Source organism: Prunus dulcis, chromosome 8 (assembly GCF_902201215.1).
Source record: "Prunus dulcis chromosome 8, ALMONDv2, whole genome shotgun sequence".
NCBI classification, from domain to species: Eukaryota; Viridiplantae; Streptophyta; class Magnoliopsida; order Rosales; family Rosaceae; genus Prunus; species Prunus dulcis.
The window spans coordinates 16,200,159-16,226,288 of NC_047657.1; the positions used below are offsets into that span (position 1 = coordinate 16,200,159).

Genomic DNA, 26,130 nt, shown 5'->3' on the forward strand with positions numbered 1-26,130 from the left:
CCATCACAAACTCTCGCAATTGGTGGTGTTTGAACTTCAGAAGGAACAAACTTGGGACAGAAACAAAGCCAAACGCGGCAGAGTTAGTTTCCATGCACGTACGTGCAGGGCCTTGATCACAGTGATCACAGAGAACTCCCAACAGCTGTGTTTAAGGCCGTTGTCCCATTTGCATGGCTTTCTGTCCATCTTCAGAAGATCTGTTCCAGTGTGGCACACCACCACCACCAATGGTGGTTTTGTTTGAGCACTGGTGCGTGCTTGCCTTTCCCTTTTCTTACCAATCTTTCTAAATAGTTTCATGATTTTCCAAAACTCCCCTACCAATTATAACCAACATAAGAAAAAGATTTCACTTCATATCCATTAACGGGTTTTAGGGTTTTTACACTAGCAAATCATGCACACAACAGTTAGGGCATGTTTGGTATTCAACTTAAATTCAACTTTTTAAACTCAAAAATAAAATTTGAGTTCAAAACAAAGAAAACTTGTTTGATAACCTTATTTTTAAAAACTCAAACTTAAGAACAACTAAAAAACACCCCAATTATTAAAAACAAAAAATATCTGTTTTTTGTTTTTTTTTTTTCCTAACAACCTACAAGTTCTCAAATTTTAAGATTTGAAAACGGTTTTCAAGTTTCATACCAAACAAGTTTTTGAATCTTAAAAATAGATTTAAGAACTCATTGTTTTTAAGAAAAATCAAAGTCTTTGAGTTTCCTATTTGAATAGGATGCTAAATGCCCTCTTATTTTCTCACACAAATGATCCTAAAAAGGAAAATTTGAACACAAGGCATGCGTACATGCTCTTAACCAATTGCTATAAACACAAAAATACATAACTTTATATACGAAAAAAAAATCGAATATGTACAATTACTCACAAATTAACAAGTACTACTTACACTCAGCTCATATAGGATAATTCTTTAGCATCGAACCATTTTTGCGCAGACTTATTCTTAACCGTAGTTTTATTTATATTTATTTATTTTGTTTGTTTATAATCATCGTAGTTGAGAGAGACATAGGTAGATGCTCACAAAACAATAAAACATGGGGTCCTCAACCGGAAAATGTAAAGAAGGTTGTGGACAGTCACAAACATAATGGTCCGAAAAACATACAATAAACCGAGGACATTTCTGCAAAATCAAATGCGACTTCGTCTCCTGCCACGTGAAGCGGGAAATATACAGTAAACCAGGTACATTTAAGCAAAATCAAATACAATTTCTACATCTGCCACGTTAATCTCATCATTACCGTCCATTTCTGCGATCCAAGCGCGCCCATTGACCCAGTTCACAAATTCCAGCGACCCATATAACTAACCCGCACCAAAACAGCCCCTTCCCTTTCCTTACCTTTCTCTCTCTGCTTTTTTGCAAATAAACAAAATAAAATCAATCAATCAATTCTATTACCTATAAAAATCACTCAGTTTATCACTTCATCTCCTTCACGTTTACGCTCACCACCACCTCTCCTTTTCCTTCCTTCTCTAAATCCTCCCGGAAACCACTGTTCTCCGGCGAAGAGAACCCTCCCCTTTAACCACCGAACCCACCTGCCATGTCCACCACTTCCATCTGCTACTCAATGACCTCAATACCCTTCCTTTCTCTCACACCTCACACCACAACCTCAAAGCTCTTCACAAAACGAAATTCTTACACACCGAGGTCTTCCTTTTCTTCTTCATCTTCTTCCTGTTCGTTTCCCAAAAGGGTATTGAAAAATGGGGTTGGTCTGTCGATAAAAGCTTGCTCTACGTCGCCTTTTATAGGGAGAGTCGGGTCACAGCGGAGAGAAGGCAACTCTTCGTTGCTGTCTTTTGGAACAAACCCATCAGCTGCAATTTCCAAAGAGGGTGCGCAGAGTAGCGATGACTCGTCTCAGCTCTTGTCAGCAATGCTTCCTTTTGTTGTTGCTGCTACTGCTGTTGCTGCTCTGGCTCAGCCTTCAACGTTCACTTGGTGGGTCTTGTTTTCTTGAATTGTTATTACCTTTTCAATGCTTGCATGTCGAATTCTTGGGGAATTAAGCACTAGGATTCTGTTTTTGTTGTTTCTTGCAAGTCCAAGTTGGATTATTTTATATATATGGATAGAGAAATATTCTTTTTTTGCTGGGCAAGGAGTTCTGAGGGATTAACTTTATAAAAATACTATTTTTGGATACCCTTTTGTATATGTTAATGTTGTATCATTTTCTATAATCCATCATTTCATTTAACTCTCAATTTCTGAAGCTATACCTGTGTGGTTTTCAAAACATAAAAGTTAGGAGCTGGGACTGCTTGCATGTGTTTGATTTTAGGCACCAGAGGGACTCTGGGTACCTAGTTTTTCTTCTTGAAGATTTTTTTTCAGTTTGTTCAGCAGATTACATGCCAAACAGACTGTATTTTCTCAAGTTTTACATCAGCTCAGCAATGTATTAATTCAAAGTTAATACAGGGTATCTAAGGATTTATATGCCCCTGCTCTTGGTGGGATCATGCTCTCTATTGGAATCAAACTTTCCATTGATGATTTTGCTCTTGCATTCAAAAGGTAATATCTTTATTCACCATTGTGTATATATTCTTCTTACTGTCATTATTCTAGTCTGCTTGTAAGAGTTTGAGTGAGCTGTCCCAATATTCTTTACTTCTCATCTATTGCAGACCTTTACCGCTCTCTATTGGGTTTATGGCACAGTATATGTTGAAACCAGTTCTCGGGGTACTGATTGCAAAGGCATTTGGCGTGTCTAGGATTTTCTACGCTGGCTTTGTCCTCACCACTTGTGTTGCAGGGGCTCAGCTATCTAGCTATGCTAGTTTTTTGAGCAAAGGAGATGTGGCCTTGAGCATTCTCCTCACCAGCACCACCACCATTGCCTCAGTGATTGTTACGCCTCTACTAAGTGGCCTTTTAATTGGTTCTGTTGTTCCAGTCGATGCTGTTGCCATGTCAAAGTCAATATTGCAGGTAATTGGGAGTTCAGAAATGCAGGCGTTTTAGCTTCTGCCTCTATTATGCTTAATGTGCATTTCTTTGACATTCTTATTTTACTTATTAGGTGGTTCTTGTTCCAGTAACCATTGGCCTTGTGCTCAATACTTATGCAAAACCAGTTGTCAATTTCCTTGGACCAGTGATGCCAGTTGTTGCTATGATTTGCACTTCATTGTGCATTGGCAGTCCTCTTGCAATTAATCGGAGCCAAATTCTGTCTGCAGAGGGGTTCCGATTGATTTTTCCAGTTATAGCATTTCATGCAGTGGCCTTCACTGTTGGATACTGGGTATCCAAAATTCCAAGTTTGAGGTGAATCTTCCTTTCCCCTAGAATTTTAAAGTTCATTGTTGGAAGTCATATCTTGTCCATGGTGATGAAGATTTGTGGGCCTTGGCATGATATGATAATAAGTAGCCATTGCCCTTGTTTTGATGATTTTGATTCCGCCTTGATGATATTGAACTTTATAGTACGCAAGTAATGGCTTATCTTGTCCCTCCATGCTCTTGCAAACAGCATGGATATTTGATAATTATACCCAGGTCCAAAACAAAAATTTTGTTGTTCTTTTTACTTTTGAGTTTTCCATGTTCACTTTGTGATTGACATCTAGTTATAACACAGGTTTGCATTGACAATGGCTCTGTTTCTACGAATAGTTTCTAGGGGTAGTCATTAATCTAGCTGGGGTATTTAACTGCCCTGAGCAGCAGCTTTTGATTCCACGTGTCCCCTTATAGATGATCTTTATTGTTGTCACAACAGGCAAGAAGAAGAAGTTAGCAGGACACTTTCCTTGTGCACAGGAATGCAAAGCTCCACCCTGGCAGGTCTCCTGGCAAGCCAGTTCCTTGGGAGCAGCCAGGCGGTTCCTCCAGCATGTTCGGTTGTTGCCATGGCGATCGTGGGCCTTTTTCTTGCCTCTTTCTGGGGCACCGGCTCTCAAATCAGAGACCTGCCTTCCCTATTGATGCCTCAAACTGGTTCTACAATGAAGGCTTAGTAGTGAAAGCAACAGTCAGAGAATTCACGGGGGCATACGATAATGCTAATTTAGTGCATACCGATGATGGTCAGGGTCAGGGATACTAACGCAGAACACAACGAAGAAGGTAAAATAGAAGAGGAATCGGTAGTGGCCGTGCTGAACTACCTCAACTGAGCTGTAAAGCAATACTGCATTCAGAGGATCAGGAGCCAAAATATAGATAGCGGGAAAACAATAGTTTAGGCTAGAATTGTAAAGTTGTTAAGCATTTTATACTATAGGATATTCGTCTTGCTACTTTGTAAACAATCAAAAGAAAAAAAAATAAAAAAGGTTTGGGTTGTAGAGTGCATTGTCATCAACATGCTTGCATTTTGCCCCTTTTTTGGGGGGTTATAAGTTGCCCAGAGGCCAATCAATTTGCCTTTTTCAAGTTACTACAGAAATTTCTTCTCTATATTAAACTTGTGTCGTGCGGTACTTTCAATTTAGTACTTTTTTGAAACAAACGCTGACGGGCTGGTGGGCTGACCAGCAAAAGCTACTCCTCTTGCTGCCCAAGTAACATTCCCAACTTGGGCCCCAAGTCAGAATCGATTTTGGAAAATTAGAATTAGGGCTTTGCAGTGAAAACTAACAAAACCAACCATGGCTTCAGTTTCTTAGCCAGCAGCCGCATTGAAGAACCCTACAATCAACGGCTGACGATGCTAGCTCCATTAAAAAAAGGGCTTCCATATTACAATACTTGCAGGTGTTTATGAACTGTGAAGAGAGTGGTGACTTGAAAAATGCAAAGAAGATATGGATTATATTGCTGAAAAGTATGATGAAAGTTGCTGAAAACTCAATTTAATCATCATTTTCAGTTAATTTCTGTTGATTTATCTTTTTAAGCAGCCTGTTATTGTTTACATGTACGTTGATACTTGGATAGGGATATATTTTTGAATTGGTGGATGTAGTTTTTTTCTTTATAACAAAGAACGAAGAATTTTGTGGTGAAATTGTTAGATATATTGATCAATCTGTCATCTATGATTGGACAGTGGTAAAATGAGAAACTTATTTTCTATTTTAAATATGATGAACATACAAAGGAGAGCCCATCAATGTTTTGAAAGACGAGGTGTAGAGGTGAGGCGTTTTTAGTTGAGCACGGAGAGGCGTAAGTCTTGAAGTTTTCAGGCACCTCGCGTGGTCTTCTTCTTCCTCTTGCAGTTGCACCTCGCAGAGCCATAAAGCAGCTCTTCACAGTGCTTTCCTACTCCTCGCCGTTTGACGCTACGCGTGCAAATAGCTAAACAATGGAACGCCTGAGGCGGTTTTCTCCCTCGCTTCGATGCACGCCTATGCCTTTGAAAACACTAGAGCCCATGCAGAAAATATTGTGAGGCATGCCTTCAAATTTGATTATAAACTTTTGTATTGCACTTAACATTAGCTCAATTGGGGGTTAACAACTTACAGTTCGGTAGGGCTCGTTTGGTGCCTAGAATTGGACTGGATTGGATAAGTCACTAAATCTAAGGTATGTTGAAGGAAATGAAATTTTTTTAACCAACTTGTAGGTAGAAGATGGATTACTTATGAAGAAAACTTATCCCATCTAATCCCCACAAAATGATAGGATAGTAACACCTTATAACTAATCCATAATACCCTGAAATACAGAGAAGACAAACAATTTAGACGACAGAGATTTTAACTTAAATATTGATCAGAAATTAGTAGATCCTTTTTCTTTGGTTAGATATATTGAACTAAAATTTGGTAAAAAAACCCACGTTTTGACACAAATTATACAGTTTGTTGTATTTTCAAAGAAGCTTTTACCCACAAGAGAAATGAATAATTCAAGAGTGAGGCAGAAACATATATGGTTAGGATAAGGAAATCATTCTCTGTCTGTACATGAAACAATTGGATGACAACCCCCTAAGTAAACAGATGGATTGCTTGGAGAAATCAAAGCATAATCATGATTTACTTGGACTCTTAATCCTCTATCAACACATTTAACAAGATGCTCTCTCTCTCTCTCTCTCTCTCTCTCTCTCTCTCATCACAACTCTCTTAATCCAAGTAAACAGATGGATTACTTGGTGAAAACCATAAAACCCATCAGCTTCCCACATAAAAATCAACAACTTCTAGAGTTGTATTACATATTTCTGTTTTCATTTTATTTTTGCTTCCATGGTTACACTGCAACTTCATTTTTCATATCATAATTGTTCTCTTTTTGGATGATTGAAATTGTAATTATTATATATAAACCAATCCACACAATTAAGAACATAGCTGATCAATGATCATCAAGCAGCAGAGTAAATATCTGCAATCCTTCTCATCACCTTTACCTGAGTGTTGAGACACTTTATGTAATGGGCAGCCTCATCCAACAAGCTGCAAATATCCATGGCTTCCCCACCTGGCACAAACTTTCGAAGCTCATTCGCCTCACTATTAACACCAATCTCCTCACCATCCTCGCACTTCTTCTTCTTCTTCTTCTTCTTCTTCTTACTGTTATCAATTCTTCTGGCCGAGTACTTATAAACCCGCGGAGCCCCGTGGCTTCGAATCTTCGTAAGCAAAGCTCGGCTCCAAGCTCTTCTAGACCCAACAGCTGAAGCCATGGATGCATCAGCAGCAATCTTAACACTCAAGTATCTCCTACACATCTCCCTAGGAGAAGATACATTTGGTGACCTAGATCTTTGCCCTTGTATTCTCTTCAAGGCTTGAAGAAACCCTTTGGTGAACCTAGATTTCACACTTGTTTTAGGCCTCAAAGACAAGCTCTTTGGATTCATAGTGGCTAAGCAAGAATTAGGATATTTGGGAAATGGGTTTTGAAATTGAGAGTTGGGTGTTAGGTATATTGGACCAAAAGACCAGCAAACAATTGGAGATATATAGATTTTATTCTGACACAAAGGGTCCTCCTTGCTCTCAAAGCTCACAAGGACAAAAGGAGAATCATGTTCTGACACAAATGTCTGTGTGTTTGTGAGAGAGAGATAAAATTTGGGGGGGTATAAAGAGGAAGGGAGAGGCCAAGGAATCAATTCTTTACGATACTACAAATAATTGCATATTAATTATTCTTGGGTCTTCTCTAGCTTTGGGGGTTTAGGAGGTGAAAAGTGGGTTTTGTGGGGTTGCTAAGAGCCAACCACCATATGAGAGCACATGGTTGCATTACCCACTTGGATTAATTGTGGGGTCTTAACTTCCATTTCCTCTCTCTTTGTTCTTTTATGGATTGATTATATATACATTTCCTAGTAAATCGTTGCATACCTGTTTACGCCAACTTTGCAACATTTTTAATTTGTGTTTTTTGGTCATCAGTGACCTAATGGTGGCGGCAAAGGGTGGAACTGGTAATCATCATGCCATGTTCTAGTGACCAAGACTAAACGCAGTACTTTAGGGTACTTTATGTTTAAAACAATGTTAATTTAGAGATGTGAATTAGGATAATGAGTTCGCATCTTTGCATCCAAGTTTGAATCTCCTTCCTTTAAAAAACGTTTTCAAGAACATTTACTTATGCATCGAAGACCGGTATTTAATTCTTAACTCCTCTAATATCATTTATATATATATATATATATACTAAGAGCATCCACAATTATGCTCTCTATTTTTTAGCTAAATTTTAGCTAAAAACATATAAAATTTATTTTAGGAGCTCTCTCTAAAATTTAATTCCAATCATGCTCTCCAGTTTATGGAGTCATAAATATGCTATAACTCTTTTTTAATTGGTCCATCTGTATTAAAAAAATAATAAACATTAATTAAAGGTTTGAAATACTCATTAAATAAAACAGCATTAAATTATAGGGAGCTACAAGGAGTCTTTTCTCTCTCCTTAGATTTAGGAGCTCCTTAGAGATCTCTCTATTTTAGAAGGTGGATAGGGAGCATAGTTGGAGTTGTATGTTTCCAAATCCTCCTTAAAATTTATCTAATGAGGTGGTTTAGGGAACCCATTGTGGATGCTCTAATGCAGGGGCGGAGCCACACTGGGACCAGTGTAATCCCGGGCCCCCACTCAAGTTTTTTTATATTTTAAAATTAATATATTGTTATGTATTTCTATATGTATATTATTTCAAATACTTTACGTTTTGATATATACCCAATGTGTTGTGGCGGATCTATTAAGGCACAATGAGGTGCTTCAAATTGCACATTTGCTCAGTTGGTGATGGTGCACTCCAAGTGTATAGATTACCTTATTTTCATTTTCAGCATTTAAGTAAATGTCTTTGTGCTTTTACTTTCATTTATTTTTACATTACTCCATTTACTTAAGTTTACAATGTAAATAAGGAAGTACCCCCTATTTGGATTCAAATAAAAATATTAGAAAATCAAATTCCCACCAAATCAAAATATGAAAAATCGGTTTTAGTGCAAAAAAATACGATTTAGGCTAAAAATAATGGTTCATTAAGTCAATATATACTTTAAAATCAAGTTTTCTTATATGATGTGTAAGGAATAAAAGCCGCCAAAAATTATCTTGAGAAAATGATTATTTCGAAAAAAACCATTTTTCATACTTAGTCAATATTTTTACATAAAACATTTTTTCATGTATGATATGAATGCATGAAGGGACCTACGGTTTTTTTTAGTTTGTGAAATTTTGATTTTTTCTTTCTATTGGATTTAATGGGGGAAAAAGCTTTAAAGATATTTGCTAAATCGCTACTCTTTGTCTATCTCTTACAATTTTTCTTGCTTAAAATGTATTTGTCTATCCCTTTGTCGAGGACAATTATAATTGCAACCAATAAGCAATATAATTCTTGACATATGTGATATATATTATTTTTCATATGTATTGTGAGTTCAAACTTTTGATTCTTTATAATTTATAAGAGACCTTCACACACATGAAATCCTGACTTCGTCACTGCTCTAGTGCATGGTGGTGTTGAAAGGATCACATGGCTCCAATAAGGATCATAAGAAATTAATTGCACGGATGTAGGACCGTTAATTATACAACATGAATCTTATAAAATCGTGATGTAAGTAAGAAGGTTGACCGTTGCATAGTAAAAACTACTATAGCTAAAAGCTAATAGTGAATTCCACTTCAATTCCAGCAGGCAGCCACCCATCTCTCTATTACATAATCTTGAAGCATGAAAACCAATACATAGCTAGTTTTTAATTTCCCCATGAAAGTGATGTTGACATTAATTTAGGGTAATTTATTTCCCTAAGGTCTTTTTTTTTTAATTACTTTAATCATATGCCAAATTAAAAAGGACCTTAAATAACTTCTAAAGAACAAACTGACAGATATGCATGCATGCCAAAATGCACACTTGATTGGAGCTTTCAACCAAATGATCCACTGCTACAATTTGATCACTAGCAAAATAAGAACATGGGTGGGCCTAGGTTACATGACATACCCTTCAATAAGCTCTAGAATTAGACTGATTAACTAGCTCATAATTAGGCTTAATATTCAAATTAAGTTGGATCAACACATCTGCCTACCTCTCTGAATTAATTAGGGCATTGTTTGGACCACTAATGTGCATGCTGACTCAGTGTTTTGTGTGTGCATCCTCATTGAGCACACACACGAATATTTTTTTTATTTTTTTATTTGTATGAATTCGAATATTTAATTTTCTCACACAAGAACAAAAGAAAATGCATTAGGTTGACATGCTGCATAGATTAATTTTGTATAATTTATATAGTACGGCTGTTAATTTTAATTTTAATTTTCTTCCTTTTGGTGTTGGCCAACAAGTTATAAAACTGGCTTTATTGTTCAATGAGCTTAATTTGGCGCCTCCACAAACTACGAGAGTCGTTATAAAATACTACAGTAATATGGTTACGCAGTTCATCTTTCATTACATTTTTAAATTGTTGGGTTGTCATCACGTAGTCAAAAGCATATGCTCTATGCTTCTGTGTTTGCCTTTCCAAATCTGTAGAAGCTTCCACAGCTGGCTGTCGGCCATGCAATAGTTCAAAGAACAATATTATGGTTTACATTTATTCAGTCCAAATTAATGGGACACATTTGCATTGCAGCAAGCTTATAAGCTAGCTCCAAGTTTGAGAAGTTACTTGAGGCTTAAGCTCCAAGCTTAACACATTTACATTATTTTATCTGACTGTATCTTAATTAACAAACGGTCGAGATTATCATTTTCATTGGCAAATCAACAATATCTTCCTCTACATAACACAAACGAAAGGTCGATTGGGCTACATTATCGGGATATATGTTTACACTAGTAGAGTTAGCCTTATCATAAACCATCAAGGGAATGAGCTATAGGTTTGTCTTTGATATTGATCCAAGGGTTCTTTAATTTGAACAGGGAGCTTGTCGCACGCTCAGTCCTTTTTTCTTTCTTCCTATATATATTTGTGCACGCCTTATATAGAGGTAACATATATAGGTTTAGACCTCATCGGATCACATGAGATGGTCATGTGTGATGATAATTCATGTAACGAGTACACATTAACTGACTCATTATACGATTAACTATAGTATAGTTTAAAAATGTGATTCCCATTAGCACTTTTATTTGCTTAAACCAAATTAAGAAGGATACCATGAAAGCAGGGTTTGAGAGAGTGGGAAGAGAATCCAAATTCAAAACACTTGAGAGATCATAACTTTTGTATTAGCTCTACATCAGTAAGGTAAAGTTTTCATCCTCAAGTATACATAGAATGCTTAGTTCGAAATATACTCAAACAAATATATCTTAAAGCTCTCCAAGTCTTCTAGGACCCCAAACTAAAATGTCCGTAGCTAAATAGTACTAAACAAAACATGAGAGCTACATTTCGAATCGTCGCGAAATCTCCACGACTGAGGCATATGCATGCTATAGCTAGGTTTTTTTAATTATAATTTATGATCTTATTTTTTCAGTTAATTTATAAAGACATGTGAAGCAAGCAAGCATGTCTACAAAGTAATAAGATTGATTTGTTTCCGTGACTAGTTTTGATTTGAATCGGGTGGTAGGAGAGGAAGGACATATCGAAAAGATATGAGTACTAATAACTGGACAAAGCAAATCACGGGTCACATGGATTCTTTGACCAATCCCATCCTCCTGTACTCATCACGCCCTCTTTTCTTAAAAGAAATAAAGAAATTAGCGTATTATTTGTAGATATGTCTTAATTTGAAATTAGGATCCATTTAATTTCTGTACCTGTTTATCTGCAATTCCAATCAAGAAATGCAATTTAAGAAGTTCAAAATTGAAATATCAAATAAGAAAAATTAAAATAACTACAAGACGCGATTGGAATATATATATATATATATATATACACACACAAAAATATAAGAACAGAAGTAATAATTAACATCACTACATCTCCCCAATTTTACAAATAAGAGTAGTTCTTCATACCTATATATATATATATATATCCTCCTTGTATATCCTCTTTCACTTTTATTTTATTTTACCATATCCAGATCAAGTTCATAATAATTATACATCTCTTTTTTTGTATTTTTTTTGTGTTCCTGTAAGGGATTTAGGGTCAACACTCAAGTAGTAGAGTAAATTGCCACAATTGTCCTCATGACCTTTACCTGTGTGGTAAGGCACTTCATGTAATGGGCTGTCTCCTCCAACAAGCTCCAAGTATCCATGCCTTCACCGCCCGGTACAACCTTCCGCAGCTCAGCAACTCGCCCTAAACCCGCCACAACCGGCTTCTTCTGAGATCTTTTCTTCATGGGGTAGTGAGTACTAGTAGTAGTACTACCAATTCTCCTCAAAACTCCGCCATTTCGTGCTTGGTTTCGGATCTTCCAAAGCAACTCCCGGCTCCAAGCTCTTCTTGTCCCTACAGCACAAGCCATGGATGCATATGCAGCAGTCTTAATTCTCCTATATCGTCGCTGGATCTCTCTTGAAGAAGATGATGATGATCTGGGTTGATGCTTGTTTATTCTGGCTAGGGCTTTGAGCAAGCCTTTGGTGAACCTATACTTCAGTGAATTAGGGTTGGGAGAATTCATGGGATTCTATATATGTATATTATATATATATGTTTGTAGGGGGAAACAAAATTAGGGTTTGATGGAAGAGTTCAGTTGGGCTTGGGGGTACTTGAAATTAGAAAGCTAGAGGTGAACTTTTAGGAGGAAAGACAAATGAACAAGATAGGAGATTTTCTGCTGACACAAAGGGGTCCAGTTTGCTCACAAACCACCAGGACAAAGAGGAGAGAATTTAGTTTGTGAACTCTGACAACACTGTCTCTCCTTCAAAACTACCCCAAAACTAGAGGAGATCTAGAGAGGGATAATCTGATTGGGCAATTTAAGGAAGAGAGATGATGAGAGGGAAATGGGAAAAGAAAGAGAGAGAGAGAATATTGGAAATGGGAGGTGTAAAGAGGAAGGAGACTTGATGAATCAACCTTTAATAAAATTATGTATGAATATTATTAATTAAATTAGGGATGGAGAGAGATAATGGAATTGAATAATAAGTTTATAGCCTCTTTCATTTTCAACATGAGTTTTGGAGGTGAAAAGGAGGCTTCGTGGGGCTACAAAAGGACCAACCAGCATATGAGCGCACATGGTTCCATTTACCCACTTGGATTATGGGGCCTTTTTTTCTATTTTTTCCTCTCTTCATTTTGTTCTGTTATGCATGTTTCTCTCACTAACTTGATGTTTATATCCCTCTCTCGGTATTATATTCGAATTTGTCTCCTTTTGGCTTATAAGCCAATGACATGATATACATATTTAGTGCATGGTGATGGTTGGTTAGCTATATATTGTGGTGGATGTATATGACATGATAGCAATGGCCGGCGGCCGATATGTAATGTTATGTGCTTTATGTCAAGTGTCACTTTAATTTTGTTCTCATTGAAAGATAGCCGTAGATATCGTTAAGGCTTCTAATTTTAGTGATAGAGTGTTTTAACTCATAATATAATGTCGTTAAAAGAATTCAAACTCCTAAAATTAGAATGAATTCTTTCAACGATATTATATTATGGGTTAAAATCCTATATTAAGAATTTCTATAGAGGAAAAGAGAACACAATCAATTCCTAATATAGGATTTGAACTACATGAAATGACAACATGCATATTGAACATTTCCCCTCATAAGTTTCAACTTTTTACTAAGATCCCATAAAAAGGGGAGCTAGCTACTAGTGTAAAAGTGTACTGCTTTGAATTTGATGATAAAGTATAGGTTTTCCGTTGATCATGTGAAGTGACAATATTTATGAGGAAAGTGAGAATTTGCAAATCGATGTAAGTTTTAGTATTATTTTATAACAATTTTAAAATCTAATTCGTTATGACTGCTGGCGACAAAAGTAACATTCAAGATTTGATCTTTTATTTTTTATAAATTAAAATTTTATTTTTATATTATAACTTATACATCATTGGTTGAGTACCTAAGTTTCTTAAGTCCCTATGTGTTAGAGAGAGAGAGAGAGAGAGAGAGAGAGAGAGAGGCAGGTGAATTTGTACGTGTAGCTCAGACTGACCCCATAGCTAATAACACCTTTGCCACCCTAAGGGCTAGCTCGCCTAATATATGAATTTGCTTGTGGTTGATTGAACCACCACGAATAACACCAGATGAAATTGATTGATCACATTTTATAATTATATTACCAATAATAATAATGCGATTCTTGATGCTTCGATTAATCATTAAGGGCGAAATCATGAATTTTTAACGAAAGCGTGAATTATAATTTTCTTTTTCAGTTGAGGAGCTATTGTTGTGAAGTGGACTAATTTTGCGCAAATGAGGTAACTAATTGCTATTATTCTAAATATTTGTAAAGTATTGGAGTCCACTCTAGCTTAAGGGCGGCTCCGCCCTACGTTTGTCATAATAATTGATATAACATGTCGATATAAAGGGTTAGTCTTATGAAAAGGACCTTGACAAGTGATCTCACGTTCAAACCTCCATGACACCTTGACACTATATGTGCGAGAAAACTCTTTTTCCATTCTTAACTATGCAACAACAAAAATGTAGACATAAATAGTTCATATGAACAGTTTACATATTGGAAGATGCAGAATTACACTGTTCTCTGTGGGAAAGCAAGAAATTAAGGAGCGAACATGGTGATCGATGTCTGTTTTGTGTGCCCCTCTCACGCCCCAACACGTTGAAAAGTTATGTCTTTTGTTTATTTTTCCTTTGGATCTCAAGAAAAGCCCATGGGACAACTGAAGATGGTTTAATTTTAATGGCATGGCTTAAAAATAATTAATTAAAATAGAACCCCTGGAAAATAGAAAATATATGTATGCTCAAGTGAGTGATTGACAGAGATGCAAAACAAAAGGCAATGCACAGAGCAAACATGGAGTTTCTGTTTTGGCCTTCAATGGCAAAGCTTGAGGAATTAATATGGGGTGGGCCTGGCTTGCCTTCAAATGGCCATACACAAACCAAAGCTTTAGTATTAGACTTTAACAAACTCATAATTAAGCTATGTGTGTTGAGATAATAAGCAGGATTATCCACATGCTGGTTAATTTATGCATCTTCAATTTGCTAAAGTCAGGACCACCACTGGCTTGTGATGAGTCACTCACAGGTGTCATCGTGGCTTCTACGAACAGCAAATTTTATTCATTAAATGACGTAACAGTGTCCAACTCAGGATTATCTTTTTTTCACCAAATGACGTAACAGTGTTTAGTTGATGTTCTGTAATGACAATTAGACAATGACCCCATAGAAAATTTTGAGAACTACCATATTGAATTAGATCATGAACCATTTTGAGTTAATCCACTATCAAAGGACTATGAAAGCTTACCAAACCAAACAGAAACAAGTCCATGGATCTTATTTGTGATTGCTGAAAAGAAAAAAATAAAAACCAAACAGAAAATCCACTACAAGACTAAAACAGAAGAACAAGACATGTCATGTCAAGTCAAGTGGCATTAGGTTGACCCCAGAAGGGCTTCTGTACAGCAAGATTTTCCACCTTTGTATCTTTGGCCAAAAAAAAGAAATTTAATATTCATCGAAGGCCATCAAACTGGTTGAAAGATTAATATACAATTGCATTTTGAGCCTTAACCAAATTGGTTGAAAGAAATGCTACAACAACAGAGGACCATATAATCAAAATGTCATTTAAATAATACAAATGGGTAGGCTATTCACATATTCTGCCTGAACAAAATTTGGTTTGAGAAAACACTTCAATTCCTACTATTACACATATTGATTATTGCAATCAATTTTAACAGAAAAAATAAAAATAAAGGGAAGAGAAAACTCATGAGCTTAAAAATAGAAACTTGGTAAGAGTTTCCCAATCCTAGCATGTTTATAAATTTCCATGCTCCTCCATTGATGACTCAGAAGCAGAGTCATCAGTTGTGGAATTGGAGATTGTCTCCAATTGGCTGGAACCCTCACTGTCTGAAATCCCAGACGGTCTGTCCTCAACAGGTTGTTTCAAGAACCAGTACATTATGCTTGCAGTCAATGTAAGGATCATCTTTTGATTCACCTGACGAACCGAAAACAAAATTGTTCATCAGAAAAAGGAATTGATGAAAAGTTTAGTAGTTTAAAACAAAGCCAAGGTAATGATCCCAAAAGTACCTCAGTTATGTCTTCAGGAAGCAAAAATATTGAACATCCCAGCTTCCTTGCAATACTGATGATGTAGGTGGCATTCATCTTTTTCTCATCATCTATATTGTTCAGAAATTAAAGAAAACATAAGGCATCAAAGCAACAGAAGAACTTGAATTTTTTACTACATGAAAATAAGAGGGAAACATACCAGTTACTCCTTTGGTAACAAGGCTCCAATTTACCACTCTAGGCTGCACAGCGCTCAGCAATTCAAGGAAGAAAGTGCCATCTGACAAACTCTTATCCTGTAAGATTGAAACAGTAACTTATGATGAAATATATTCCTACTGTTTCACACCAGTAGAAATATCAGGCAAAAGAAGTGCATTTTGTTTTTCTTCTTCTTTTTTCATCCCTTTTATACATGAAATACAAATGGTACCTTAAAACTATTCATGCGGCTATGGCTTCTTGTGCTACTAACTTTGGTGTTGGCCCATTCCAGAATATCAGCATCAGTGATTTCCTTCCCATGAGAGTGAAATCTCAAGTTCTTTAGTAGTTGTAGGATGTTGTACCGCATCAATTGCCACAAATAAGCTGAAAAGTAAAAGCATATAATAAGCATACCAATAGTTTCCTGTGTTTTGAATGCACTAGCCATAAGCATTCCAGCGGACTTACCAAGTATTAACTTTTTATTCCCCTGCACAATATCATTTCCAGCAATATTTACCAAAGAAAACTTCAATTGTTTCCCGATTTTTACGACCTGATTGCAGTTTTCTACTTTTCTGAATGGCATTTTGATTGGAGGCTTGTTTGCAATCTTCCAATTGACAATGCCTGGTGAAATCTTGTCCAGGGACTCCAGAAGTGCCCAGCTGCAGAGGACCAATTTCACTTCAGCTCCAGATGAAATTAAAGATAAATCAGTTTGAATAGCTAGCAATGTCTAACTGTGGAAGCACTTGAATTTAGTTTACATCAATTATGACATTTAAACAATTATCTCAATGTTTTTAGCAAATTTTAAAGTTTGGAATTTTGGTTTTGTTGTGATGTGAAGATACATGCCCCCGGGTGAAACACTATAATAAGTTGATCAGAATATGAATAACTTAGGTTCAGGAGGATAGACAAAGACAGCGATATTAACCATATATTATCATAAAAGTTCAAAACAAAATGAGTTTTTACCCGTTTCTGAGGTCTTCAAAGACATTATTGATATATGTCAAATTTCCGAGACTATTCATCCAGAAGCGAAATGCCCTCTCTTCTCTGGAAATTTGAGTGTCATCTGCCAAATTTTCGAGGAACGATATCTGCTTTGTTTGGGTTGAGAGCCCATTCCTACAAGTGAATGAGTAGAACTTAGCTTTTTACCACTATGAAAGTAGCCATTCTATAAGGAATACATTGCTCAAGTAGGGTTAATTCTCATTTCTCACCTATGCTGGAAAATATGTGCAACAAAAGCAAGGTTAAGGTTTGGGGATCCTTCAACAATATCTTTTGCAGTCAAGTATCTCTTGCATCCCATCCTATCTGCATGTTCAAGAACTAACTTTGCTCTTTCCAAAGGATTCTTTGCAGCCAATGCAGATGGATTACTGTGCTCAGGTGCCAGAACATTTAAGAGGTGAGCATAGGCCTCTGCATCCTGCAAGACAGACATATCTCATACCCCCAAACACAAGCAATATCCTTGCAATGTATGTCAAATCTATGTGGCTACACCTTTCCTATTTGCTTCTCTAAATAAAGAAGGAATGCTATGTCCATCAACCTTGACAGAGTATTAACTTATTCTCATACCTTGACATCAGAGGAGAAGTTTGTGACTATCTTTTTATATCCTGCTTTCTTCAGTTGGAAATTCATCCACCTCAGTAATATCTTCTCCGGTGGTAGACTCATCAACTCCTCCACATCCTGTCGATTTTGAAGATAAGAAGACATTAGACAATTTGTTGGTTTAAAACCTAGCCACTATCTTTTATGAATTAGGACGCTCTTACCTTACTATCATCAACCAACTCCACCAATTGAGGTGTTTTCTTCAAGTTGAGGTCTGCCAGTAATTGTATCTATAGAGCATGAGATTGGGAAACCGATGGCTCAGATATAGTCCATGAAATTTTACAAAATCAAATTTCATGCTGATGAACTTTATATCCAAACAAACTTAAATAAACATGAAAATCTTACCTTGATAATCTGAGAAATCACTCCAAGAACAAGATGACGCTGAAAAGCAAACAATAAGGACAATATTGGTCAGTATCCATTGCAACTATGTATAGTTAAAACACTCCACTCAATTAAGCAGTAGCACAACATGTGCCAATTATATACTGTACATGAAAAGTCATGTATGCATACCCTTCCTTCAATGAAATCCTGAGTCCCTATATTGACCACAGTGCATCCAACAGCTTTAGCTGAGTTGAGGCACAGAGTGTGATTTTCATTTCTCTCCCACGGATTGAGTACTCTCTTTGTATTGATAGCCCGTTCGTCGATTGTCCCGGGCACTGCCACATTGATCAGCTTACTGCATCCAAAGAAACACATCCCTAAAAATCCAATCCACAATCCCACAAACAAGTAACTCAACAACAAGATACCAAAAGTGGCAGTAATGAATGAACAATCAATCAATCACCATAGAAGTACTCCATCCTTGACGATCTCGAATAAATCATTGGTTGATGGATCAATAGGAAGGTATTTCTTTAGGAAATCATCCTGTCCAAGGTAGTTATTGATATGGGCAACATAAGAAGCCTTCTCCGATTCGCTGATTGTATGAAGCAAAGTGGTGGTTGCAGCCTTGAGAAAAGCAGATGAGGAGTTGTTCTTTCCACCACTTCCTGTTGTAGCAGTGGCATGAGCTTGGAGTTTCAAATAAACCTGCCATTTTTTGCAAACTTGTAAAACCACATTTTCCAATTCAACCAAGATGAAGATGGGTCTTAAAATCAATAACTTGAGCTTCAGTTTCTTCAACAGTTCAACTTTATATGCATTATCTAATCAATAAACAGATAACAAACAGGGCATTCAGCATTATTTAGTTGATTGATTGCCAATTGGTTTTGAACTTCGAAGTAAAAGTGTAGAAACAGACCCTGAGGAAGAATTCAAAATCGACATCTTCATCAAGGTTGGGATGCAAATCTTGAATGAAAGAAGCCCTGTCTTGGTCAGTGAGATTCTCTGATCCCACTACTTTGAGCCTTGACATCTTGGCAGGCAAGTCTCCAAGTGTGAGCTTTCCACTCTCCCTCTTGATGCTCACAAACTTCATCACCATCATCACACATTTCCAACAACAAAAATTGTCAATAAAAAATAAAATAAAATAAAATACCAAATGCTGAAAAGACAGGGACAATGAACATACATGAGATTTTAAGCTGCGGAGCTCGACTTGGGTGAACTGGTTCTGTAGCCATGGATCTGAAACCAGAATGCCAACATAACCCGACATTTTTGGAGGTACCCAGAAGAAGAAGATGAAGGATTGAGCTGAGCTTAGCTGAAAGTTGAAAGCTGAAATCTTTCACTCTTTCTCTTTGATATCCCCACAAACCCAAGTTTTATTTAATCGATTTATGGCTTTAATTATTTGAAGTTTGAAACTTTAGAGCAGAGGAAGCAGTACAAGTAGGAGGAGGTGGCTCAAATGAGGGTGGCCAAACACTCAACACAGTTGGGTCGGGGCAGAGCTGTCACACTCCAAAGTTGCTTCTTTTGAATGAAGATAGAGAATTCAAAATAATGAAGATAGAGAATTCAAAAAATAAAAATAAAAAAATGACCCTCATGTCCAACTATGGAGGAAAGGAGAGGGGACCCACAAACACAATGTCGTTGGAGAATTCAAATTATGACCAAAATGTCCTCATCCTCGTCATCCTACTGCAGTTGGTGTTACAGTTTCGAGTTTCAACTGTGCTTAGACCGTTACAAAGTTCAAGTTTTGAACTTTGATTAATAAACAATTAGGCCAACATGAACATTAAACAATATTAATTAGCAAAGTTTGATACAGCTTAGAGCTAGCTCAGTAGGGCTTTCAGTCGTTTTACTGTTTCATTAGTGGGGATTATTAGGATTGCTCAAAACTGCTAGAGCTCAAGCTGGGGATTTAATTAAATATTATTATTAATGTGGTCGGTCGTTTATTTGAAGAAATATATATATGGATGATATAGGCATTTGCCAAATTAGGGGACCACTCACACCACTTGGATATAAAAGTTGGTTTGCCTTTTAAAAAAGCAGAGCTGATAAGACATGGCTGTTTGGATATTCATATTTGACAGGGTTCAAGCATTCTCAAATTCTCAGTGAACTTATCAAAAAGAAAAAATAAAATGCCAAACAGAGCACATGAGTTAATTGTTGTAGGAAGGTGATCCTTGTGTGAGAGGGCAAGAACAAGGTGAGTTCATTAATTTGCAAGCCATGTTGGTTGGGTAAGATGTATGAGATGACTTTGAGGTGTTAAATGTGATGTGATGCATTTTGAAAAACAACCCTTGAGATTGATTTTTTATTTTCGGCGTTCCTTTTGTTAGATTATTGTATCCAATTTCCAAGCACGTGCCAAGAATTTTATCACTTACTTATTCGTTTATTACACAGTAGAAGAAAATCGAACTCTTTACTTAACGCAATTTTAATTCATTTTCCTACTCACTCTTTTATCACTTGGACCAACCCCAAGAGCTTCACCATTTTAGCTTACGTTGATACATCATACATGCTTCCGACATTGTAGTCATTTCACCAATTAATTGGTGATTTATATAAAGTTTGTATGAAAAGGAAACAAGAACAAGAACTTTTTATCTTTTGAACCTTCTTTAGTTGTTAACCGAAAAATGAACAGGCCATGTTTCAAAAAGGCAGGAAGAAAGGTACGCACCTTCCTCCAAAACATTAACACAATGCCTCACTTGGTTGGTTGGTTCACTTGTAATCCCTCTTTTTGTTTGGGATGAAATTTACTTGTAACTTAAGACATGACAAATGACAAGTTTTCACCTTTTCTTTATTTTCCTTCTCTCAACCAAATTTTTCTTCGACCAAAAATCAAAACCAAATGATAAGTTTCCACCTTTTCTTTCTTTATTCATGTAATCCGAGTTCGATAGTTTAGATTAGATTATATTAAAGTAAAATATCCTTTATTGTATAAAAAAGAATTATGACTGTATAAAGGAAATTTTTTGAAGACAGAATGATGCACCGCGGTTGATTTTTTATCTTTATGGGTTATGGTACTGGAAAGAAGTAGTAAAACCAACTTCAATTCTCGTCATGAATTACCTCATAGGTCAGAGTAACTAGTATTTACCTTCTCCTTTCGAGTCTTAAAATATGGTGAAAACCCATTTAAATTAAGCATGTGAAATGAAGTATAAAAAATTCATCCAGAGAGCATAGTAATATTTGGATTTTCATTCATAATCATTAAGCAGCTCAATAATCACCATATAATTAATCGAATACTCCTAATTCAATCTCTTATAGGGAGCATATACTAAAGTATAATCAGATTCGTGGGTCATAAACTTCCATATTTCGTATAGTTGTGAGGCACCAATCTGCAAAGACGGTGCAGGTGGGCAACTCTGCTTTTTATAATCCAAGCTAATCCCATGAACAAAATCAAAGAGATTTTGCAAACAAGAGAGCATGGGGGAGGGCCAAGATTGGTAGGCGTGGTGCCAAATCCAAGTGGGTAGAAAAGTGTATATACATTTCATATCATATTTGCTTTACACAAAAGGCAAATAAAATTCAAAAAAATAAAAATAAAAATAAAAAAGGGCATGAAGAGGGCATGGGAAATAGCTTTTTAAAGAATAGGGGGGAATGTGGATCAATCCTTGCTGTGTTTGCTTCTACTTCTCAAGGCATATGAATGATTACCAAGGAGGGCCACTGATGTGTGCACTGATGCAAGTATCAAAATCCACACTTGTGGGGCCTTACCACACATGGTGTTGCACTAGTGTATGTTTATTGGACTTGAATCTTCATCATACGTTCTTCTGATTCTGGGTACTTTCCTTTCAACAAAGTATGATTTCAGGCATACTTGTGTTTGATTCCTATTATCATTGGCAACAGATTGGAAAAAAGAATTAGTTTGATGAATTTCACTAGGAAAGATTGGTAATTTCTAGACCGAAGCTAAATAAAATTCTCTGTTCAAACGGCGCGTGATTAGGAAAAAAAATGGAGATGGTGCACCTACCATAAAAAGTTCAAAATGCTATCTCCTGAAGAACTTCAAGTGTCTTCTGATGAACCTGTATGTGAGAGACAAGGGTACAAAATGAATTGATTCACCAGAAGAATGTGGAATAACATGGCTATAAAGTGAAGGAAATTATTGTGGGAAATGATATGGCAAGCTATTTGCACACCATGACTTCCTCAAGCAATCTACGACATATCTTACAAATAACTTCTACGACTTCTTCAAAATAATAATTAGATAAAAAACCTTCGAATAAAATTGAAGACAGTAATTCAATTACAGTAGAATTAAAAGCACAACTTTTTAAATCTCTTGAAAGAAGAAGAAACTTTACCCATTCTAGATGTTGTGCGGTGATACCAGAGACATTTCCTGCATATATACCACCTAAGACCTGGCAAGTTCAAGTCCAAGCATGAATCAGGAATTTATCTTAAACAGTGAGATTGCTGCATATGTCAACTCGATCAGAGTGGCTCAAGCCCATTTAATCTCAGAGATGCTCCAGAGGGTATGAAGTATCTTTTAGATTAGAAGCACCAAATATAGATATTGTCCTGAAATGTAACGTTACCCAACTCGACCACACCATGGTTGTTAGACATCCTGAGGTCCAGAGGGCTTGAAATGAATGTGTTACAACTTACAAGTTAAATAGGTTAATCAAGTAATTCTTACCTTGGAGACAGTCTCAAGAAACATGCCAGGGCGCACAGGAAGAGCTTTTCGTCCTGTAACGCTTTCCTGGGAATGATGATGAACAAGTCAATATAATATGAAACCGAAAACTATTTTGACACGTGTCGGTGTGTGGGTGTGCACGCGTGGTTCCCTGTTGAAACAGACTTGCCAATACGCACACGTTCTAGTTATGGACTGTATTATACCCACCCTTCCTGCAATTCCACTCGTTCTACCAGTGGTATCTTCCTCATCACTGCTAGCATCATCAGCACCTTCATTTTTTCCTTCCATTACATTTTTTATCATCTCCTGGACAGTCTTCCCCGGTTTCAAAGCTACAAGTTTGGTTAAGAAGTTCACCTGCATTGACAGGAATCTTAATCATGCCAAACCAATGACAGAGGATGATGGTAACTTAAAATAAAATTTTCCAAACAAAGATATGGGCCAATGAATCAACCAGGTATCCTGTAATCTTTTTATAAATGCATAAATACAGACCTCGGATTCTGGAAGAGTGTTAAAGCCACGATCATTTCTCTCATCTAGTAATCCACCTCCCATCATATTCCGAGCTTCCTCTCTGATTAAAACAAGTCTTGCAAGCAGTTTTCGATCTGGAACTACAGGCCGAGTTTCCATTGTCTTCCAAAAATGAAAATAGGCTTATATTAACTTGAATTATTAATAAAACAAAGTACAAATACACACTTCACGAAACAAAATAAGACATTGAAGCATGAAAAGACCATAGTCAGTGCTACTGAATATCATTACATATTACAAGTATAGTGTCTGTAAGCTAAAATTACTATTTTCTCGTTCCAACATTTTGGAGCAGTTCCAACAATCCCAAGTAAAAGAAATGACAGAACACAACCCTAAAGAGGGGGAAGTTTGCTGCTAGTGCCCAGAATGATATGCAATAATATGCTATACATATATCATCAATAACCAAAAAAGCACTTATGCAGAAGATAGCATTTGCAGTGATTACCTCCAGTATATCATCAGCCTGGTTAGCAATATCATTAAGATTTGCAGCTGGAACATGAACTTTTATGTCATTCTTACTTTTGAACACACCACCACCTGCAGCCACTCTGCGTAGTAATTCCTGTCTGCTTTCTTTCTGAGGAGTTCTACAGAGCAGGCCAACCACTTGAACCTAGAAATAAATAATATAAAAAAGTAAAGTGAAAGAAACTAGAATCCAATAACCACAATTGCCTAGACTAGGATTTGCCTTAAAGAAAAATCCTTACATGCGGGGGGCATTTTTTCGTAAGATAGGATAATACTGTCTCCTTGATCACCTCCAATAATGACTTACGCTGAACATTGACGATCAAAACAGTCATTAAGTAAATAATCCATAGCTATGTTTGGTCACAAGAGATTAAATCATACGACAACATGGTGTATTTGAATGTTCGACCAAAAAGCAGCCAGCCCAGCTTTACGTCGGCTAGATTTTACCAAAAAAACAAAACTATTGCCAAATTCAAACTGCAGCAGGGCTAAAAAGTGCATGTAAGTTGCCACAAAAGCTCGTGTACTGAAATTGAAGCTTGCAGGCATGAATAGTATCATAGCTGCTGCTGCAATGAATTATGAAGAGGTTCAGTTTCCAGTGTGGCAACAATGGGCACGAAAACCAGCTTTTAGATACAGTCTTCAGCCACCACGACCCATACATACCACAAAACCTAAACTTATGTTACCTCCTCTCTCCTGCCCTCTTCCCCACAAAAAGAAAATTCATCATTCATCATTCTTAGCATTATATTACAGAACCTAAATAGTGGTGTCAATAAAAAGGAAACCAGAAAAACATGTATCGTCAAATGAAGGTACACATACAATATCAAATGTTGGAACATTAGTATTGTGCAAGAGACCAAAGATCACATCAATGTGCATGCCGAAAAAAGTACACAAAATAATAGGATGTGGTTGACTAAAACTTGATAAAAATAACGGTTAGCGTGTGTTCATTGCTCAATCTTGTCAGATCAATCTAAGTTGGGGCAGGGTAGCTCACATTAAAGCTAGTGTGATATGTAAAGTTGAAATAGCACCTTATCATCTTGGTCATTCTCAGCAAGTTGGATCATGTAATCTAGCGCCAACATGAAACCCGACTCCATCTCATCAACTCTCTTCCCTAGGACCCCTTGTGCAGCTATTTCCACTGCCACCTCTTCAGATGCCTCATCCATGTTCATATCTTCTAACTGTACATGCACAAAACTAGTAATCAGACAAATGAAGCATCAGTTGGCTCGTGATTTCGAAATAAAGAGCAAAAAAAGATATATGCAGACGAGACGCAAGCAACCTCCAGATAGTAAACAGCTGCATAATCCAATTTCCGCAAAATTAGCCAACGGGGCAGTTAATACATTGCAATATATACAATCATTTTGATGAAAGCCCACATTTACAATAGGTATTTAAATGAACTGAAATTAATACAAAATTTGACTCAACTAAGCCTGATACCAAATTATCCATCATTTCCTTCTCTACCAATTTCTCAGCAACCAATCTACAGAGAATGAATGTGAGAGAGAGAGAGAGAGAGAGAGAGAGAGAGAGAGAGAGGAGCAAAAACTTACAAGGGCGATCATCTCTTCAAGAACAGAAGTGACTTGGTCACCACCTTTGATAAGAGCTTCATACTGGGCAGTGTCCAATTTTGAGTTGCCTTGCTCTTGGGTAGTTCTACTCTTCTCTTGCCCACCCAATTCCTCATCTGGGTAGCCTCCACCCACCTCATAAGTCCCACAGAAGCGCAGCATCTGCCTCTTCTTCTTCTTGTTGGGTTGCTTTGCTTGAAACTGAGGTTGGGGCAAATTGTTGTGGCGAGAGCACACTGTGGTGAATGAAAATGAAGGGAAAGAGAGGAGAGAAGGATAATTAATGGTTGGGTTTAGAGTTTGTGCAGATGGGTATGAACAACTAGGAAACATGTTGCTGCTCTGCAACATCTTTTCTTCTTGTTTGGATTCTATGGTTTTGGGGTTTTGGATGGGTTTTTGTGTTAGAACCAGAGATGTGATAAATAAATAAAAAACCAAAATAATAAACTCGCCGTCTGTGGGAATCGAACCCACGACCACACGGTTAAAAGCCGTGCGCTCTACCGGCTGAGCTAAGACGGCTCTTGATATTTTGTCTGCTTGTGAAAAAATATGAATAGTTTAATGTTCTTTTGGTGCGCTGGCATCATATGAAATTCCAAATGACGTTCAGCCTCATATGCTTCAATATAAATGAACCATGCTAGAGGTAAAAGAAGACGGAAGAATCTGAAAGTAGAGGAAATAAAATCATATTGCCGTATTGGACATGCATTATAAGCCTAGGCAACAAGTTTTGGACCAAACCATGTGGCATGGTTTGGGCTTTATACTGGCAGCTTGGCAAGAGAAATGGAACAAACTTGCATATCAAATCATTTGCTTCTTCAACTAAGCTTCCGTCCATGGCCAACCCTACT

At 36.9% G+C, this 26,130-nt stretch overlaps 5 protein-coding genes and 1 non-coding gene across 6 annotated transcripts; 1 reads left to right on the top strand and 5 right to left on the bottom strand.

Annotated features, from left to right (window-relative positions):
* Nucleotides 1-1,269: 1,269 nt before the first annotated feature.
* On the top strand, nucleotides 1,270-4,400 carry LOC117637392 (probable sodium/metabolite cotransporter BASS3, chloroplastic). Its single transcript, XM_034372270.1, has 5 exons — nucleotides 1,270-1,987; nucleotides 2,471-2,566; nucleotides 2,680-2,986; nucleotides 3,078-3,325; nucleotides 3,782-4,400. Exons 1-5 carry the CDS (start codon nucleotides 1,584-1,586, stop codon nucleotides 4,017-4,019), a joined length of 1,293 nt encoding a protein of 430 aa, XP_034228161.1. The 5' UTR covers nucleotides 1,270-1,583; the 3' UTR covers nucleotides 4,020-4,400.
* A 1,743-nt stretch (nucleotides 4,401-6,143) lies between these two features.
* On the bottom strand, nucleotides 6,144-7,078 carry LOC117637723 (transcription factor IBH1-like). The gene has a single exon (XM_034372704.1). The coding sequence runs from the start codon at nucleotides 6,821-6,823 to the stop codon at nucleotides 6,323-6,325; it is 501 nt and encodes a 166-aa protein (XP_034228595.1). The 5' UTR covers nucleotides 6,824-7,078; the 3' UTR covers nucleotides 6,144-6,322.
* Nucleotides 7,079-11,291: 4,213 nt separating this feature from the next.
* LOC117637983 (transcription factor IBH1-like) lies at nucleotides 11,292-12,430 on the bottom strand. Its single transcript, XM_034373056.1, has one exon. The coding sequence runs from the start codon at nucleotides 12,064-12,066 to the stop codon at nucleotides 11,590-11,592; it is 477 nt and encodes a 158-aa protein (XP_034228947.1). The 5' UTR covers nucleotides 12,067-12,430; the 3' UTR covers nucleotides 11,292-11,589.
* A 2,734-nt stretch (nucleotides 12,431-15,164) lies between these two features.
* On the bottom strand, nucleotides 15,165-19,443 carry LOC117638035 (fimbrin-2). The gene is made up of 14 exons (XM_034373118.1): nucleotides 19,068-19,443; nucleotides 18,792-18,965; nucleotides 18,327-18,574; nucleotides 18,044-18,215; nucleotides 17,870-17,908; nucleotides 17,680-17,748; nucleotides 17,477-17,593; nucleotides 17,110-17,321; nucleotides 16,856-17,011; nucleotides 16,340-16,539; nucleotides 16,098-16,255; nucleotides 15,864-15,960; nucleotides 15,680-15,771; nucleotides 15,165-15,584 (listed from the first exon to the last, which is right to left on the bottom strand). The coding sequence occupies exons 1-14, from the start codon at nucleotides 19,152-19,154 to the stop codon at nucleotides 15,399-15,401; spliced, it is 2,007 nt and encodes a 668-aa protein (XP_034229009.1). The 5' UTR covers nucleotides 19,155-19,443; the 3' UTR covers nucleotides 15,165-15,398.
* A 1,970-nt stretch (nucleotides 19,444-21,413) lies between these two features.
* Nucleotides 21,414-25,689, bottom strand: LOC117636374 (protein PEP-RELATED DEVELOPMENT ARRESTED 1, chloroplastic). Its single transcript, XM_034370843.1, has 10 exons — nucleotides 25,247-25,689; nucleotides 24,707-24,862; nucleotides 23,891-23,959; nucleotides 23,623-23,793; nucleotides 23,127-23,270; nucleotides 22,833-22,985; nucleotides 22,620-22,685; nucleotides 22,276-22,335; nucleotides 21,936-21,990; nucleotides 21,414-21,789 (listed from the first exon to the last, which is right to left on the bottom strand). Exons 1-9 carry the CDS (start codon nucleotides 25,616-25,618, stop codon nucleotides 21,946-21,948), a joined length of 1,236 nt encoding a protein of 411 aa, XP_034226734.1. The 5' UTR covers nucleotides 25,619-25,689; the 3' UTR covers nucleotides 21,414-21,789; nucleotides 21,936-21,945.
* A 30-nt stretch (nucleotides 25,690-25,719) lies between these two features.
* Nucleotides 25,720-25,792, bottom strand: TRNAK-UUU. Its single transcript has one exon. It is a non-coding gene; the product is annotated as a tRNA-Lys (tRNA).
* Between the last annotated feature and the right edge of the window lie 338 nt (nucleotides 25,793-26,130).